Source organism: Camelus dromedarius, chromosome 13, assembly GCF_036321535.1.
Source record: "Camelus dromedarius isolate mCamDro1 chromosome 13, mCamDro1.pat, whole genome shotgun sequence".
Classification (NCBI taxonomy): domain Eukaryota; kingdom Metazoa; phylum Chordata; class Mammalia; order Artiodactyla; family Camelidae; genus Camelus; species Camelus dromedarius.
In genome coordinates, this window is record NC_087448.1 from 29,621,841 (window position 1) to 29,638,607 (window position 16,767).

Below are 16,767 nucleotides of genomic sequence, written 5' to 3' on the forward strand. Positions count from 1 at the left end.
GACATAAATCCAGTGTGTATAAGCATCACTTTGTCTATTTACCTTCAACAGTTTCTGATTGGGAGGCTTCTTTTGGATTCTCAACACGTAGCAGTCAGATTTAGGAGAACATTTTGGCTAAGAAAACTTAACAAGAAACCAATGATGATTATTCCTGAATATTAGGATTAAAAGCCACATGGAAGACATGAGTTTATTTCTTTATATTTGCATGTAAAATACTGATTGTTTAAAAAAACAGCTGTTATCCATGGGAAAAAAAATGCTGTTTGTTTAGTTACTGATTGTACCATCTAATACCTATTTTATTTACAATGAAGCTTATTAATTATAATCATTAATTCCATGTTTTCATATTCTGTGCTTAGAAGTAATTAAACTTTCAATGATTACTCTTGGCATAAAGTATTTGGGAACATTTTCGTTTCCCTTGAAGTTAAACTTGAAATAGATTATAAATAAGTATAAATAAATTGTAGCTATTAAAATTGGTTTGATTTTATGTCTTTATTAAGGCTTTATTCAATCAAGGTCTAAAGCTTCCTATTAGGGCCAAAATTCAGACTCTTGGAAATTTTAATTCTTCTTTAGTAATAATTGTCATCAATTTGTCAATCAAACCACTTGCATAAAAGTACAACAAAGAATCACCTGGTCAGTATGTACTTAAATTGATGCACACACTGTTATCAATGTGTTTCAAAATCAGTTAAGTTAGTTCCTGTGGGGAAAAAAGACCCATTTTCTTGTTCGGCTGAGTTGATGACATTGTCCTAAAAAATACCTAAAGGTCCAGATCACCTGCCCAGATGCTCCTGAGGCATTGTTGACATTTCCTGGTGTTCAGTGGTTTCTCCCACTTGGTTGCATTCCAGAGCTCAAGGCGTTTCTTTGAAGATACAAGGCCATTCAAGTCTTCTCGACTTTGCAGCTTCATTCTAAAGGGAGAGTAAATGAGAAAGCCATGCAGTTCAGACAATTTAAATGGGGCAGGAGGAGGGCACGGTATTGCTCTGTTGGGAGCTGCTGTGAGTGATCCCTGAATCATCTCTTGGAAAAGAAGTAGAGTGACCTTTCTGAAATCAGGATAGGAAAAGGATAGGAGAAAGAGGTTGGCTAGTCCCCTGTGGAAAGCAAACTAAGGCTAGTAAGAGACGACAGATAAGTAATGTGTTTATAAAATCAACTGCTAGTTTAATGCCTGATTTTGCAAAGCACTTCAACAGGTGACTTTTATTGGTGGATGCTGCCATCTAACCTAAGGAAACCAGAGGGTAATCACAAAAGTTAAGGATCCTCAGGGGTTTTGGCAGTTTGCCTAACTTTCTAACATCATGTACTGGTTAAGTCTTTCTCAAGATCTCAAAATCTTGTTCCTGAAATAAGTGTTACTCCCAATTTTTTTTTTTTTTTAAGAATTCTCCATTCTAATCACAATGCATTGTAGCACGTGAGCACACACATCTAAGCAGCCACTGAGAACACATCCTGTGGCCCTATTAGATTTTATAGAAATGCACCATCAGGGGTAGAAATAAGCAGAGAAGAATGAGTCTAGATCCAACTGGGCCAGTCTATTATTTTTTTAATTCCCTTACATAGGAAATGAAAAAAAAAAATTTCCTCTGCTTACATCAAAAAAAGTCTCCTTGGAAGACAGTTGAGGGAAAAAAAATCAATGAGGACTTGAATCTAGTACCTGGCAAGTTCTCATATTTTGCTAATTGTCAGTTTCCTCTTTTGCCAGATCAGGGATGAGTGCAAAGGACTGGTGGTGAGAGGCTGCCCACAGTCCCATGCTGGGAATATTTCTGAGATTGCCTCTGACCTCTGAGCTTTGAGGAAAAGAGCAGAGAATCATTTGTGATGCCAAGCATGGTCACTGGAAGGGGGACATGGCAGGATGACACCTGTAATTCTGGGAGCTGATGACACTCAGATTCCCTAACATACAATTTCAATGACATTATGGTACAAAGACTCAAATGAGATAGCACATGAAATTCTGATCAGGATGAATATCTTTTTCTTCTTTACATCCTCAGCAACCATTATATACTCAGTACACAAATATAAGTGAGCTTTGTCTTGAACGTAAAAGGGATAGCAGTGTTCAATTAAAAATTCTCCATACACAAACTTACTTTTCTTCATCATCTGTATAACGTTCAGAGTATACGTTCAGATTATACGTTCACGTAAATTTTCAGTCTTGATGAAGAGTTCTCAGTGGCTCCTTGGATGACTAAGAAGATTCTATCTTTATGGGTCTCAGATACAAGTTTTTGCTATAGGTCTAAGATTCTCCTTTCCAGCTCTTTGAAACCCAATTTATTAGCATCTCTAGATTTTCGCCTCGAGAATTTTCCTAAATTAGTTGTACATTAGAACAGAAATGAGCATAACAGAAACTTTGTTAGTCTTCAATATCCTGGTTTGATTCCAACAATATATGATTTGCAGAATGAGCAGTTTACACAATTTGGGGACAAAGGAAAGGGGTTGCATAATGTAACAGCAGTTTTAATTACCCAGCTGACTTTTAGTGAGCACCCTCAAGTGCCAAGTATTAGACTAGCTATCCAAAAGGGCTCGAAATGAGTTGAGGCCACATGAAGAGAAACATATCAACAAGTGAAAAAGATAATTGCCTTACCCGATGACATGCATGGTGAAAGTTATTGTCTCTAAAGATTCCTGGATGTGCGGAATCTTGAGCCAATCAATGAGTGATAAACTCTGACTTATAAAGGAAATAGTCCTTTTCTTTAGTTTCTTCCTGAAACACACAAGTCAAGCAGTGCTGAACATGTGAATGAACCGAACTCTGGTTCAAAAATGAAAATGACTTTACAACGTATGGGGAAAGCCGGAGGCTGAGGGTGGCAGTCAGGCCACCTCTCCCTCAATACCAGGACACGCAGTCAGTACTTTGATTATGTTAAACAAGAATCAGGAGGCCTGCGAAGAATTCTTAGAAAGTAGTTTCTTATATAACACCCTGCCAGTACCCCACAGTCCTCTCCTGAAAAATGTTGGAGTCCGGGGTTGACCTGGGAAAATCAATTCAAGTTAAAAAAAACAAGGACAACTTAGAACCTAGCAGAGCCCTTATTAGGAGATGGCTGTATTACTAACTGTACTGGTAATTTGTGAAACAGTTTCTAAGTTTCAAATGAGCCAGGTCCATTCGCAGAGAAGTCGTGTTCATCCTTTGCTGCTCCATTGTTCAAAACTGCACCTCTGTCTCAGGATTTTAACCTTGGCTTGAAGCACAGGGCTGAGACAATCACAACAAAACACCTCCCCCTGCAAACTAGTCTTTCAGAGCCCTGTTAAGTCAAAAGAAAAATTATTCCTCTCCTCCCCAGTCTCACAGCCCTCAGGATTTTAAATGGTAACGACCAGTTCATTTGAGAAAATGGCATTTTAGTGCTTCCCTTCCCAAGCTCTTAAGGCATATAAGGTGTCCCTTTCCCAGGCATGTGCGCCTCCTTTTGTTTTCTGGCATTACTGGAACTGACCTGGCATGGATCACTGGCTGAGCAGGCAATCTTAAACACTTCTCATATAAATTACTGGTTCCTTTCCAAGCGCAACTGCTCACAGGGTAATACACCATTTTACAACTCTGATAGCAACGTCCCTCTGTTCTACTGGGTTCCACACACCCCCAGGAAATGAACAGACAAAAAGATGGATAGACATGGGAACCTCAGAAACATACAGTCTGGTTCGACCTCCAGGATGTACTACATAGTGGTTACTTTGGGATCTTTCAATTCTCCTATTCTCTTCTTTTGCTCCTCTCAAATCTCCTTTCTCCTGCTTGAAAAGCCATCAACAAAAACAAAAATATCACCATGACACTCTCCTCGTACGCAGGCCCTATCACAAGCAAAGCGGTAATAAATATGGACATCGACTAAATTTGGTATTTCACAATTTTCCAGAAAAGAAAATAAGGCTCACATTTTATGCTCTGCATTTATTAGGTAGAAATGACATACCTCCCTTTCATGCAAAAGAGGCTTACCATTAATTGAGCACTTCAAGATTCACTGGTTGTTAATGATGGCCACATTTCCCAAGCCAGGGTCTTTTTTCCCATGAACCCTATGACAAGGTGTTTTTACTGACAGTTGACTCGGATCAGAGCTGGCAGGATTGTATTTCAGGTTGTGGCTCTGTAAAACCCTGTAACTTTCTTTGAAGTTAAACAGTGTCAATCTGTTTCCATGTCTGAATAACTCTTAGAAGAGCCTGCCTGACCCAAGTCAACTCCTTGAAACATACTATTTCCCTATAATTGATGTTCCAAATGAATGTCCTTTCATAATAAAATGGGCTGGAAAACAAAACAGCTTTGCATCCGGCAGAAGTTGCATCATAATTAAATTTTATTTTATCCCATCGAGGCATGCTAAATGTTGAGCAAAATATAATTTTAAGTAATTTGTTTGTATTCTTATCTGTAGGAGTTGGAAATTAACAGCGTTGCTAGTTTGCGTTTACTGTTAAGCCTGGAGAGCAGAGAGATTGCTTTGCAAACATTACAGTTATTATGTCTGCAGTTGGTACTCTTTGTATAAATTATTGATCAGCCAGCTTATTTTTCTTTCTGCTTAATGGATATTATAGCATAGCCGTTTACAACGCTATAGTTAAGGTTGTGTCAGCACTTCCATTATAATAAACCCTCTGTTACAGGGGGTTTATAACTTGTTGTAAAAATTTGCTCTGGGCTGAAACTTGACATACAAGATCTCGAGCTGGAAGGTGGCAATTGTTATTCTTTCAACTTAAAAAAAACTCTTTGTTCTGAAGGGCAATAAATAAATAAACAGTTTATTCTTTTTCAACAATCCTTGAAATTTCTGACTTCAAATAGAGCAATTTTTATAGGCTATTTGGTGGACAATGACCTCTTCTTTTATTTAATAAAGCAAAGAGAAAGGAAAAGAACCAAGATAACAGGTTAAAACAACAACAATAGAGAGGCAGATAGTGAATCAGTAGAAATTTTACCATCAAGTTTAATACATTTTTCCTAACACTGCAAAATTACATGATAATTTGTCTTAATATTAAACAGCCATTTACACTACATAAGACTCCTTTCCACCCCTATTCCCAACTATGTGTCCCTCAAGCCATTCATTCATTTTAATGCTGATCTTTAGGAAAAGATGAATTTTGGAATATTTAAAGAGAAGGGAGTAGGACAATTTAAAAATGCCACATATGAAAAGATGCAACCAAAGGTACAATATTTACTAGAAAACTAGAGGTTGGAATATCTGTCTAGCTTTTTGACCTTACTTCAATTGAATCTGCCATTCCTCTCACAACAGCCTGGTTTAAGAGATGAAGGGAATCCATTTCAATTTCTATTATTCTTGTCACTGCTTCCTTTTACAATCTGATTCTAAAATGATTTCCCTGTGTTCTTTTTTTATTATTATTATTATTATCAAATATTTGCCTGTGCAACTCTGAACACCAACCCACAGATGGAATTAGGACACTTAACACCGGAAGTAAGTAATGATGGACCAGTATAACTAAATTCACATGAAGAGTTGACTACTTGTCATGGAAATGATGCAGTTTGGAGTCAGGAAAACAATTATGGCGTAATTTTTTTTTCTTTGTAAATATCTTCCTTGGCCACTACTCTCTCTCTCCTAACATGAGTTTAGAGATTTCTCACAAGACACTCCATAACCAGCAAAGCATTTTGGGCCACATGTCAACCTGCATTCTGAACCAGGAGAAAAGGGGGTGAGAATAGAAGGTGAAGGAAGGAGGAACAGTGAAGCCAAATTGTGCCATTTGGCTCCGAATTTGAATAGATACTTACTATACAATTTCAGTAAGCATTTATATAGTCCATGCATTTCTACGCTGGAAAACAGAGTTATTTATCACCATTTTAACCACTTCTATATTGAGAAGGAAGTTTGTAATAGAAAGTTTGAGCACTTCAAGTTACGGTGTGTACACCTTTAGCTCCCCACCGTCTGTCCTTTGGAGAATTTATCACCAAGCCCTCTGCACCTGATTAGAGAATGTATCAGTGAGATAAAAGTCCTATCCCTTGTTCCTGAGGAAAGGCAGGGGACTGGAAAAGACAGGGAGACAGTGGAAGTGAGAGACACTAAGTCAGAAGTTGGAACGCTCAGTGGGGAGGGCAGAGACAGGGAGTGTCAAAGTGGAGAAGTCTTTGCTTAAGGCAGTCAGGGTTTATCTGCTGAGCTGATTGGTGAGGCCGTGTGTCTGAGTTAAAAAGGCTTGAGAGAGTTACTTGGCATAATTTCTCCATCTTCAATGATTTACTACTGAAGTGCAAACATCAATTTTGGACTCTCTCCTGAGAAACGTTTAACAAAGTCAGTCAACTACTGGTACCCTGATAGCTTTCTAGATTTGCCAAACTTGGATAGCTCTTTCATAAACCTCTGCCTGAAGTTTGTCTCTGTCTTTTTTATTTTCTTTCTTTCTATTAAGGAAACAGGTCCATTAGTAAATATGCAGATGTAAAAATGATCTTCCTCTTTACTTCTTCTTTGTGATATATCTTAGAGTTGTTCCGAAGTGCACTCTATTGTTAAAGCTATTTGTGCCGGGTGTGCTAATGCACTCTTTGATTGAGTGAATTAGCAGTCATAACAATCTGGCAGTCTGGCCATAGAAGTGCGCTCAAATTGATTTGTGTTATGGCTGGACTGGAAAATCTAGTGTTAGTTGTTTTTTGCCCTGGGGCATTGTTTGTACCAAACTCCACTTTTCATTTAATTTTCCAATACATTTTGAAAGATTGAAATGCTTGTGATCAACATTTGATCCACTTGCATTATTTAAAAAAAAAATCTGAAAGTAATTTCAGATTCCCAAAAACCTTGCTTTCAATTAGAGTAAACATAATTAGAGTGACGTCGTGCTCGGAATGGTAAGTCTCCCTTTGAATCTATTAAGCATGTTATCTCCTTGTCCTGTCACTGAAAGGAATTCAGTACATATACAGAAGTATACATCTGTATTTTTCTGTGCATGCTTCCAGTAGAACTCAGGGAAAAATTAAAAGAATAAAATTGCAATAAACCTTTTCTTCTTGCCCTTTCTGGGTATTTGCAAATTGTTTCTGTTTCATATAGGGATGCTATAAAAAGAGGATACTCAAAGCTTTCAGGAAATTGAGATATTCAAGAAACATTCACATAGGTATTGCCTTTAAGTTACTCAATCATTTTAGTTTTTTTTTATATTCTATGAAATCCACATTTTCAGCCTTAACTATATCAATTGCTATGTTGAAACCCTAAAGATTTAAAGACATGACTTATCCCGCTTTGTTAATATTTGTATCTTACAATCTTCTGCTTCGCAGTCATTTACCAGCATTATAATGCAGCATGAATAAACCTTAAAAATGACTATTGATTACAGAGAAAGCTTTGCGAAATCATTTAGTCAGTTTCCCCACGTGAGAAATCAGTGAATAAAATAGGTCAATAGATAAGGATGGAATGGATGTAATACAGTCCTATGCCTCCCTGGGTTATAAAAAGGGTCAAAAATGAATCTCCACAGAATTCCTGTTTTTATACTCATAAAATAAAATGATACTTACCAAACCCCAACTCTAAGTCCACCTTTCTACAGATTTATTCTTCTTTTTTAAACCACAGGTTTTGAAAGTATATTTTTACATTTCCCTGTTTCAGTAGAAGCATTTCCTGGTTACTGCCCCTTTTAACCAAATAGGATGCCCTCATCCTCGGGCTAAAGTGCCTGCTGTCATCCAGGTACACACCGGGACTTTTGCTACAACAGCTACTCTGTATTTTCTCCCTGTCTCCTGCAACCTTACAGCTCTTCTCAAAACTGCATTTCATATTGCACTCAACTCTGGATCCTGTGCCGATTTTTGTTAAGTAATAGATGGTGAGCCCTGAGACCACTCTCTCTATTTGTTCTCATTCACAGGGATATCGTCAGGGGCACGGAAGGAGGGGGAAGGGGAAGGGAGGGGCCAGGAGGGGGCAGAGGGAGGGAAGAAAATACCTTCCCTGAACGGGTACAAGCTCAGCTTCAAACGATATCCTAGGAAAGAAATTAAAGACTTCTTAATTAGTGCAGCAATTAAGCTTTCTTGGTAGCATTTTAATCAGCACAGGCCCTATCAAAGGACAAACAGAACGATTTGCAGGTCTTTGAATTTTAAACAGTCTTATTGATTTCAGCACAATACGTCTTCACAAAACACAGGGAGATTTTTCTAATATCAGTTACAGTACTTTGAGTTTTGCTTATGCAAATTGAGTGCAGGTTGGAGAAGAGGAGCTGGAAGGAGAGCACCTGAAGCAGCCAGAGATGTAAAACAATAAACAAACAAGACAAAAGCTTTGAAAGCTAAAGATGTGATTGGAAGAGAGGGAATTTGAAATCTGGGCAGTTGACTTATCTGCTGTTATGAAACATGGTTTGCCTTCATCACTGGTAATATTTCTCCCCCAAAAAAAGGAAAGAAGAAATTTTAATATTTTTGAGGCATTTCTTTCCTATATACTTTAATTTGCATTATATGCTTTTTCTAATCCTATTGTTTGATCAAAGGGGCAAGTGGTAGTTCCTTAAAACCGGTTTAGAGACCTGAGGTAGGGGGTCGGGGGCGGGGCTGGGGTGGGACAGAAAGCTCCCATTCAGGTGGGGGCAATCTCCCCCCAACGCAAGCCCTGCTTCTGAGTGGAGCGCATGCTGGGAGGTGCAGGTTTCCCTGCAGAAAATTTGGAGTTTGCTCTGAAGCTGGGTGGGATTATAGCTTGGTCAGCTATCATGACTTCCTGTCCGTGGCTTCTGAATGTGGTAGGTACAGGGTGAATGACAGTTTAAAGAAATGTGAGAAATGAGATTGCTAAGAGCAGATTCGGGGCATTTAATTTCGATTTTTTTTCTATTTGTGGCTCTAGAATTTAAAATAAAGAAACTGGATTAGCGTTTTTAAAACTGTCACGGAGTTGATTAAAGTTGTGCATGCGATTCCAAAATAAAACTAGTTTCTCAGGGCTTAAGAGTCTTCTTCCTCACCTCCACTCCTTACCATAGTAGTTTGGTAGTTTTTAAAAGGTTAACAGTGTCCAACTAGACGTAAACACTTAGAGAAGTGTTCTGATGTATGAGATAAATCCAATACCTATTTTTAACTGAAGTCAGATAAGAAGAGTGAAAATTAACATAAACTATTTCTGAATATATTAAAATATTGGCTAACTAGGCAAAACAATGGTATAAACTTTAGCTATCTTTGTGACATTAATCTACTTTCTGGCACTAATCAATTTGCTGAATCCTTTTGACCCAGGAAAGTCTCCTGATACAACAGCTGTGCCTCAAAAAGTTTAGCATAAACTTAGACAAATGACTCAATAGTGCCATATTTCCCTATAAATATTTCCTGCACCTTTTGACACGACACTTCAAAAAGGTTAAAGAATTAAAATGATAAAAAGAAATGTGATAATAATTTCAACACTAAACTGTGAACCCAATGCTAATAGTTTCTTTTAAAAATCTGTCAAATGCTAATGCATTGTTTCTATCCTGTGAAGTTAATGAACATGTGCAGACAGATTTAAAGCCTAATTATTTAAGATTCCTAGAGATACAAACAGAGAACAGACTTGACCTATGCTTATATCATATGTTGGTCAAAAATTCTTGAATAAATAAGACCTTCATGCAACAAGTTAGAAGAGAAGAAAGAGAGAGGCGGGCAAGGAGAAAGATAGTGAGTCTAAAGTCAGCCTAAGTTTATTAAGTAGAGCTACCCTTTCTGCCTTTACAAGTCAACTAATAAGCTTTGTTTTTGTTCTTTTCATTATTTACAAAACATATTTTCACTGCAAACTGAGATGAACTTTCCCAAAATACACGGATACTTTTCAAATACTATGTGTGTGTATATATATATATATCTACCTATAATATACATATATATATATATATATATATAGTTATTCACATAACACATTAGCAACTAGCCTTGGGTCTTAAAGGACGTGAGGCTGGTTGGTGTCTGAACAAGACAGGTGAATTAATTATAGAGTTTTAGGTAAGAAAATTAGTGTGCTCTTTTTTTTCCCCCAATTCCTAAATCTTCAAGGGTGCCTGATCTCTTCGAATTCTCTGGTATAATAGGCATTTCTGACCTGCCTTTGGGGCGAAAGTAAAGTTATTCTGAACCATCCACATCATGGCAAGCATTTCTTTCTTTCCCTAATCTGTTAGGAATTAAGGAACTGAATACAGAACATTCTATTATTCTTAGGTGATTTCAGACTGACTTTCCCCCCACAACTTTAAAACTTTCCTGGAATGTTCTCTACCTTTATACAAATAAATAATTTACTCCACAGATAAAATAATCAGATGCATAAAACATACGTTTTGCTCGCATATGGATTTTCCTCAAAATAATTTCTCAATAAATCGAGAAGTGAGGGGACGTGTTTTCATTTTATAGCTCATTGGAAAAACGAGCGGAGATCAATCCTAAATCCTTGAAAGAGAGCTCGGAGCGCTCTGGCTCCTCTTTAAGTTGGTAGACGATTGCTTAGAAGGTTTTGGGGAAAAAAATAACGAGTCTTCGCGGACGACATGGGATATTAAGACATGCAATCTAACGGTAGTAGAAGAGAAGCAGACGGCGATCTCCCTCTCCCTTTCCGATCGCCACTTGGTTGTCCCGGCTTTTCCTCTCCGTCCCTCCCCTAGTTTCTTTCCTTATCCCCCCCACCCCACCCCCCTTTTCTCGCTCACTCGCTTTCCCTGGGTCTCGCTCTCTCGGAGTCTCTGCTCCGAGTTCCTGGTTGGATAATTTGGGTTAATACTAGTGAGTGAGGTTTTTGCGGCTTCAAAGGGTATTTCAAGTTTCCGGAGCTCCTCCCCTCTGCACCGTGTGACAACAACAACTCGTCCAGCCGGCAGCCTGCACTTTTCAGCTCATTTTCTCTCTGTCATTCCCCTCTCAATCTTTGATCAATGTACTTGCCAGGGAGAACCCAAGTCCTTCAAACCTCCTCCTTTTCACCTTCATCCTTAACTTTGTGCTAGAGCGGGACCCACACCACAACAGCCGACCCTCCCCGCCCCCACCCCCCCCCAAGCCAGCCCCCGATCCCAGCCCCCGGAGAGGACTCGCATTTCGACTTGCGGGACACTTTTGTGCGTTTCTCTCCAGAGCGCCTCTCGCGCTCGCCCCTCCTGCGCTCGCTCTTTCTTGCCCTCACCTCTTGTTCTCCCCCTGCTCTCCCTTTCTGCTCCTCGTTCTTTCGCAGAGTTGTTGTTGTTATTGTTGTTGTTGTTGTCCCCTAGCTCCTGCTCCCCCCTCTCTCCCCCCTGCCCTCCCCGGGCTGTGTGGCAACTTTTCCCCCTCGCTTCTCCTCCTTCTGTTTCCCCTTATATGTGACCATGGCAGTGCCGGCGGCTTTGATCCCTCCGACCCAGCTGGTCCCCCCTCAACCCCCGATCTCCACGTCTGCTTCCTCCTCTGGCACCACCACCTCCACCTCCTCGGCGACCTCGTCTCCGGCTCCGACCATCGGGCCCCCGGCGTCCTCAGGGCCAACTCTGTTCCGGCCGGAGCCCATCGCTTCGGCGGCGGCGGCGGCGGCGGCGGCAGCCACAGTCACCTCCACCGGCGGCGGCGGCGGCGGCAGCGGAGGCGGCGGCGGCGGCGGCGGCGCGGGCAACGGAGGCGTCGGCGGCGGCGGCGGCGGCAGCAACTGCAACCCCAGCCTGGCGACCGCGAGCGGCGGCGGCGGCGGCGGCGGCAGCGGCGGCGGCGGCATTAGCGCTGGCGGCGGCGGCGGCGGCGCCTCCAGCACCCCCATCAGCGCGAGCACCGGCAGCAGCAGCAGCAGCAGCAGTAGCAGCAGCAGCAGCAGTAGCAGCAGCAGTAGCAGCAGCAGCAGCAGCTGCGGCCCCCTCCCCGGGAAACCCGTGTACTCGACCCCGTCCCCAGTGGAAAACACCCCCCAGAATAATGAGTGCAAAATGGTGGATCTGAGGGGGGCCAAAGTGGCTTCCTTCACGGTGGAGGGCTGCGAGCTGATCTGCCTGCCCCAGGCTTTCGACCTGTTCCTGAAGCACTTGGTGGGGGGCTTGCACACGGTCTACACCAAGCTGAAGCGGCTGGAGATCACGCCGGTGGTGTGCAATGTGGAACAGGTTCGCATCCTGAGGGGACTGGGCGCCATCCAGCCCGGAGTGAACCGCTGCAAACTCATCTCCAGGAAGGACTTCGAGACCCTCTACAATGACTGCACCAACGCAAGGTAAAGAGCGGGGGGCAGCCTCCGCCACCCGCGGTCCCTTCCCACCCGCCTCCCGGCCTTTCCCTTGCTCCCTTCCCCGGCCCCGCTCGCTCCGCGCGCCCGCGAGCCGCGCGCCCCGGCGAGCGCAGCCCTCTCCTCCCTTTCCTCGAGGCTTGCCGGCCGCTCCCCACCGTCTGAGAATTTGGCATCTCACCCTGCCCAGATCCCGCTCTTCCGGCCGGGTCCTCCCCTTGCTCGCCCGGACGCGGGGGCTCGGCTGCTGTGGCACGAGGGAACGAACCCCACGCCTCGGGGCGGAGGGGGCGGGAAGGAAGAGGACACCGCTCTTTCAGGGGCCACAGCGCCATTCCTGGGGACCCCTCTCAGCGCGGCTGCCCGGGGGCGCGCTCCCTCAGACCCGGGTTCCACCGCGAGGCCCAGGACACCCGCGGGGCTGCTCTGAGGCGCCGGGTGGCGTCTCGTGGGCGGAGGGAGGTCGTGACCCTGCCCGGCAGGGTTCAGGGAGCGGGAAGACGCGCTTCGGGTGAGGGGCCCGTGAGGTAGTCTAGGGAGTGGGTCACTTGGAGGTCGGGAGGGGGACGGCCCCAGAGGCCGAGAGGCCGGGGCCATCCCGAGGGACTCACATTGAGTTAAGCCCCGAAGCCCTGGGGGCAAGCCCGCGGAGGGGAGGGGTTCTGTGTGTGTGCACGCGTGTGTGCGTGTGTCCGCGTGCGAGCCTGTGCGTGTGCAAAGAAGATAAAGGGGTACATTTGCCCCCGGGCAGATGCGAGCGGACCGGCAGGGTTCCTTCTGTAGGGGGAGATGACTGGGTGCCTGAGACTTGGAAAATGAACTGGAGAAATTGGGAAGAAAGACCACAGCTTGCTCTCTCGCTCTCTCTTCAAACTGTCCTTTCTTTTCTTTTCTTTTCTTTTTCCTTTTCTTTTTCTTTTTAGGGTTAGTAGCTCACGCAATGAGCAGGTGCAGGTTTTGCACCGGGATGCTCTGTGGACCTGAATGCCCTGTGCCGTGGCTTCCCAAGCCCGGCCAAGCGCGCGAACCCTGGAGGCCGCGGGCCTGGGAGTCTGGCCCAACCAGTTTTATGCTAATGAATGCTCACTGGGGGAGGATCTACCGAGAGGGGGCGGGAGTGGGGTAACTTGTCAGTTTCGGGGTAGAAGTTATCATTCTACCCACTCTCACTGTTCCGCCTAGTCACCACCGTTGGCTGCAGACGGAAGGTTCAGAGATGCCGGGAAAAAACGGAGTAGGGAAACTTGGAGACTAGAAGTGAGCGCGTGTGAACTGTGCGCAAAATTTGTGCGGAGTCTTCGGTACTCTCCAAACAAGTTTAAAGATGGGGAGAAAGAACGGAGTTTTACTCCTTTTGTGTGTGTGCCCCTAGTAGAGCTAGGGAAATTGAGGCGGGAAGGAAAAAAAGTGACTAGACCAGAAGGAAACCAGGGGTGAGCCCCTAGCTCTTTCTTCCTTGGAGGTAGATTCCTGGCTAGTGCCCCTGGAAGGCTGTAAGACGAAAACGATCGACTCCATCCCAGCAAATGTCCTATCCTGACCTAGCCGGAAACTCTTTTCCATGTTTATTTAACACTCTTTGCAAGGCACGTATGTGTATCTAGGTTTTGAATCTTCCTTTCTACTATTTTTTTGGATGAATGCTGAGAGCGCACGCGTGTGTACGCGCGCGCGTGCCCAAGAGTCTGGACAGGTGGCAGTAATGACTGAGGGGGACTCTTGATCACTAAACGTCATTTATGGAGATAATTGGAATCCTTGGATATACAGAAGATAAAGTATTTGCCAAAAATCTATTGTTAAAAGTACTCGAATTAGGGCAGAATATTGTTACGGAGTTGGTATAGAATGCTAGTTGAAATTTGAAGCCAGTTCAGATATGATTGTGATAAAATTGTCTACCTATCCAGTGAATTGGTGAAGCGCTGTTTTTCTTTTTAGTAATCAAACCACTCTGCTCTTGAATCTTTGTGTTTCTTAGAGCACACACTGTACTGGATAATTAATGGCCATTTCACATAGTACACAAAAAATTACTAGAGAAAACTTCCTTCAAAGACTGCAACGTTTTAATCCATGTAAAACAGGTAGCGTTACACCTCTTACAATTATTCCCTTGATGTTTTGTGTTTTTTTTTTCCCCTGAAATTTCTGCTTAGATTTTGGAATTGAAGTCCTCACCATATGGTTGGAGAATATTCTTAAATTTATTAGCAAAGGAATTTTAAGTGTTTTTTCCCCTGAGCTTAACAAAGGCTCTGGAGTTTAAACTTTCAGAGCCAAGATAAGTTAAATCCAGTAAAACTGTTTATCCCTTCAAAAATATCTCATCAGTACTCTATATTTCAGTCACCTGGTTGTAATACTTTACAATTGAATGTGTTATTCTAAAACTGTTTCGGGTTAAAGTTAAACGTGGTAAGTTTGTTGATTTACTATTGCATTTGATTTTTTATCAACTGCAAGACTTTCTCAAACCTAAATATATGCAAATACTGAAGATGTGTAGTTGCAGATGTCTGCCTAGGTTTCCCTAATTCTCCCACTAAGAAAGTAGAAAACTTATCATCGAACTCCCTTTCACCAACATATACTGTTTGTATTGTGATGCATTATTTTTACTGATAATTGCAAGTGTTATTGTCTTATTTCTCAACACTGAAAGCAATACCTAAAATACTTTCCATCTTGAATTTACAAAATTAAAATTACTCTTTTCCTTCAAGTCCAGTTTATGCCTTTACTATTAAGATCCTTTTTCATTCATCTGTATATATTGATTTCTTTCAGTCTGGTTTCTTTCTCCTCTGGCTACTTAAGAGACTATCTAAAGGAATAATTTATACAGAAGATAAGAGAAACTGTGCAAAAAGGCAAACTATATAATATAATATGTACATAGTGTGTAAGAAACATCAAATCTTAACACTGTCAGCTTTTCACAAAACATGTATCTGATTATATCTCTTAATTGCATTCAGATACCAGGGAATCCGAGGAATCAAAACGATGTTCAAAAAAGAAAGGTTCATAAACTTGCTCAAAGTGATTCAGTAAGTTAGTAACAAACCTTGGAGTGGATTTAATTTGCTTGGGGCTATTGCATCAGTGCGCTATCTATGAAAACTAGAATAAATGTTGAAGCCATCTGTCATTACCACAAGGAGATGAAACAGAGACTGTCACCTCCTTGATAGTAAAGCTAAATAAGGGTCTCAAAATATGAAAGAAAATGTAGGGAAATATATTTAAAAGTTGTCAAAGGACAAAGTCTGACCTTGATCAGCTTCCTCCAATTATTATTTTTAAACTAAACATTAGTTGCATAAACTTGGCTGTTGCAACAGAGGTCACTTAATTAACTGGTAACCATTAAACAACAACAAAAAAAGAAAAGTAATTATGTACATGGTCAAGTCTCTGTTTGTCTGAGTCAGTTGCTTGTTTGTAGATTTGGGTTAGAATTCAATTTTCCATGAATTCAGGTAATAAAAAGTGACTCTGTTCTATTTTGTCATCAAAAATTATTATTATTTTTTTTGAGTGCTGCCAGAAGGTGATTTAGTCTCAGGATCTTCCAAACTAGACTGTGAATTGGGTCCTATGTAGCCCTAGATCTGTGAGTTTTTAACTTGAATAGATTCTGTTTTAGCAGACATTTTATATACATATACATATATTCACCAACAGTATTCTTTTGTCTTAAAAGTACCATCTATGGACAGCAAATTGGAAGACTTTACACATCTATTTTTGTTCAGTGGTAATATATGAATGCAGTTTTAGTATAAGAAGTAAAAAATATTTTCCAATTCTTGGCTCAGTTTTTTGTCAGAAGTTTTAATAAACATGGCAAACTGAACCAGTCTATATTTATTTAACACTTCCTCCATTGCATGCTATTCAGTGGCACGGACTTATGCACTTAGGCATCGATATAGAAAGTTTCAATACAATACAGACTCACTTCTAACAGATAATTATGATACTTGGCACAGAGAAATTCAAAAATTACTTCAAATGAAGAGAGACTGTGCTTTTGAAGTTTTCGTATTACCGTCAATTAATGGCTCCTATAAAGCCTAATGTCTCATTTTATAACATTTCAAAAAGCATATGGCATAATGAGAAGAGTAAGGCCTAAAATGTGAAAGTTTGTTTGGTTTCATCATTTACTTCTGCATAGTTTTTAAATGTTAGTAAGTTGCAGTTTAATAATTAATACAGAAGTAAAATCTAAGAATATTCTAACCTCAGATTTACCTTGTTTAATCAAATTAAATGGCAAAATACAAATTCTTCAGTTATTTGGACAGTATCTTTCAAACTTGCTTTTTTCCTTGGCATTAGTCCCCAGTAATATCGTACTCATTATTGTAAAAAGTGCACATAGTTATGAAGATGAAGATAGCTTACG

At 41.5% G+C, this 16,767-nt stretch overlaps 1 protein-coding gene across 1 annotated transcript in view; it reads left to right on the forward strand.

Annotated features, from left to right (window-relative positions):
* Positions 1-10,973: 10,973 nt before the first annotated feature.
* DACH1 (dachshund family transcription factor 1) overlaps positions 10,974-16,767 on the forward strand; it is a 396,950-nt gene continuing 391,156 nt past the window's right edge. The window contains exon 1 of the mRNA XM_010978779.3: positions 10,974-12,338. Coding sequence (XP_010977081.3) covers positions 11,473-12,338 — 866 coding nt within the window. The 5' untranslated portion in view covers positions 10,974-11,472. The remainder of the gene's footprint in view (positions 12,339-16,767) is intronic.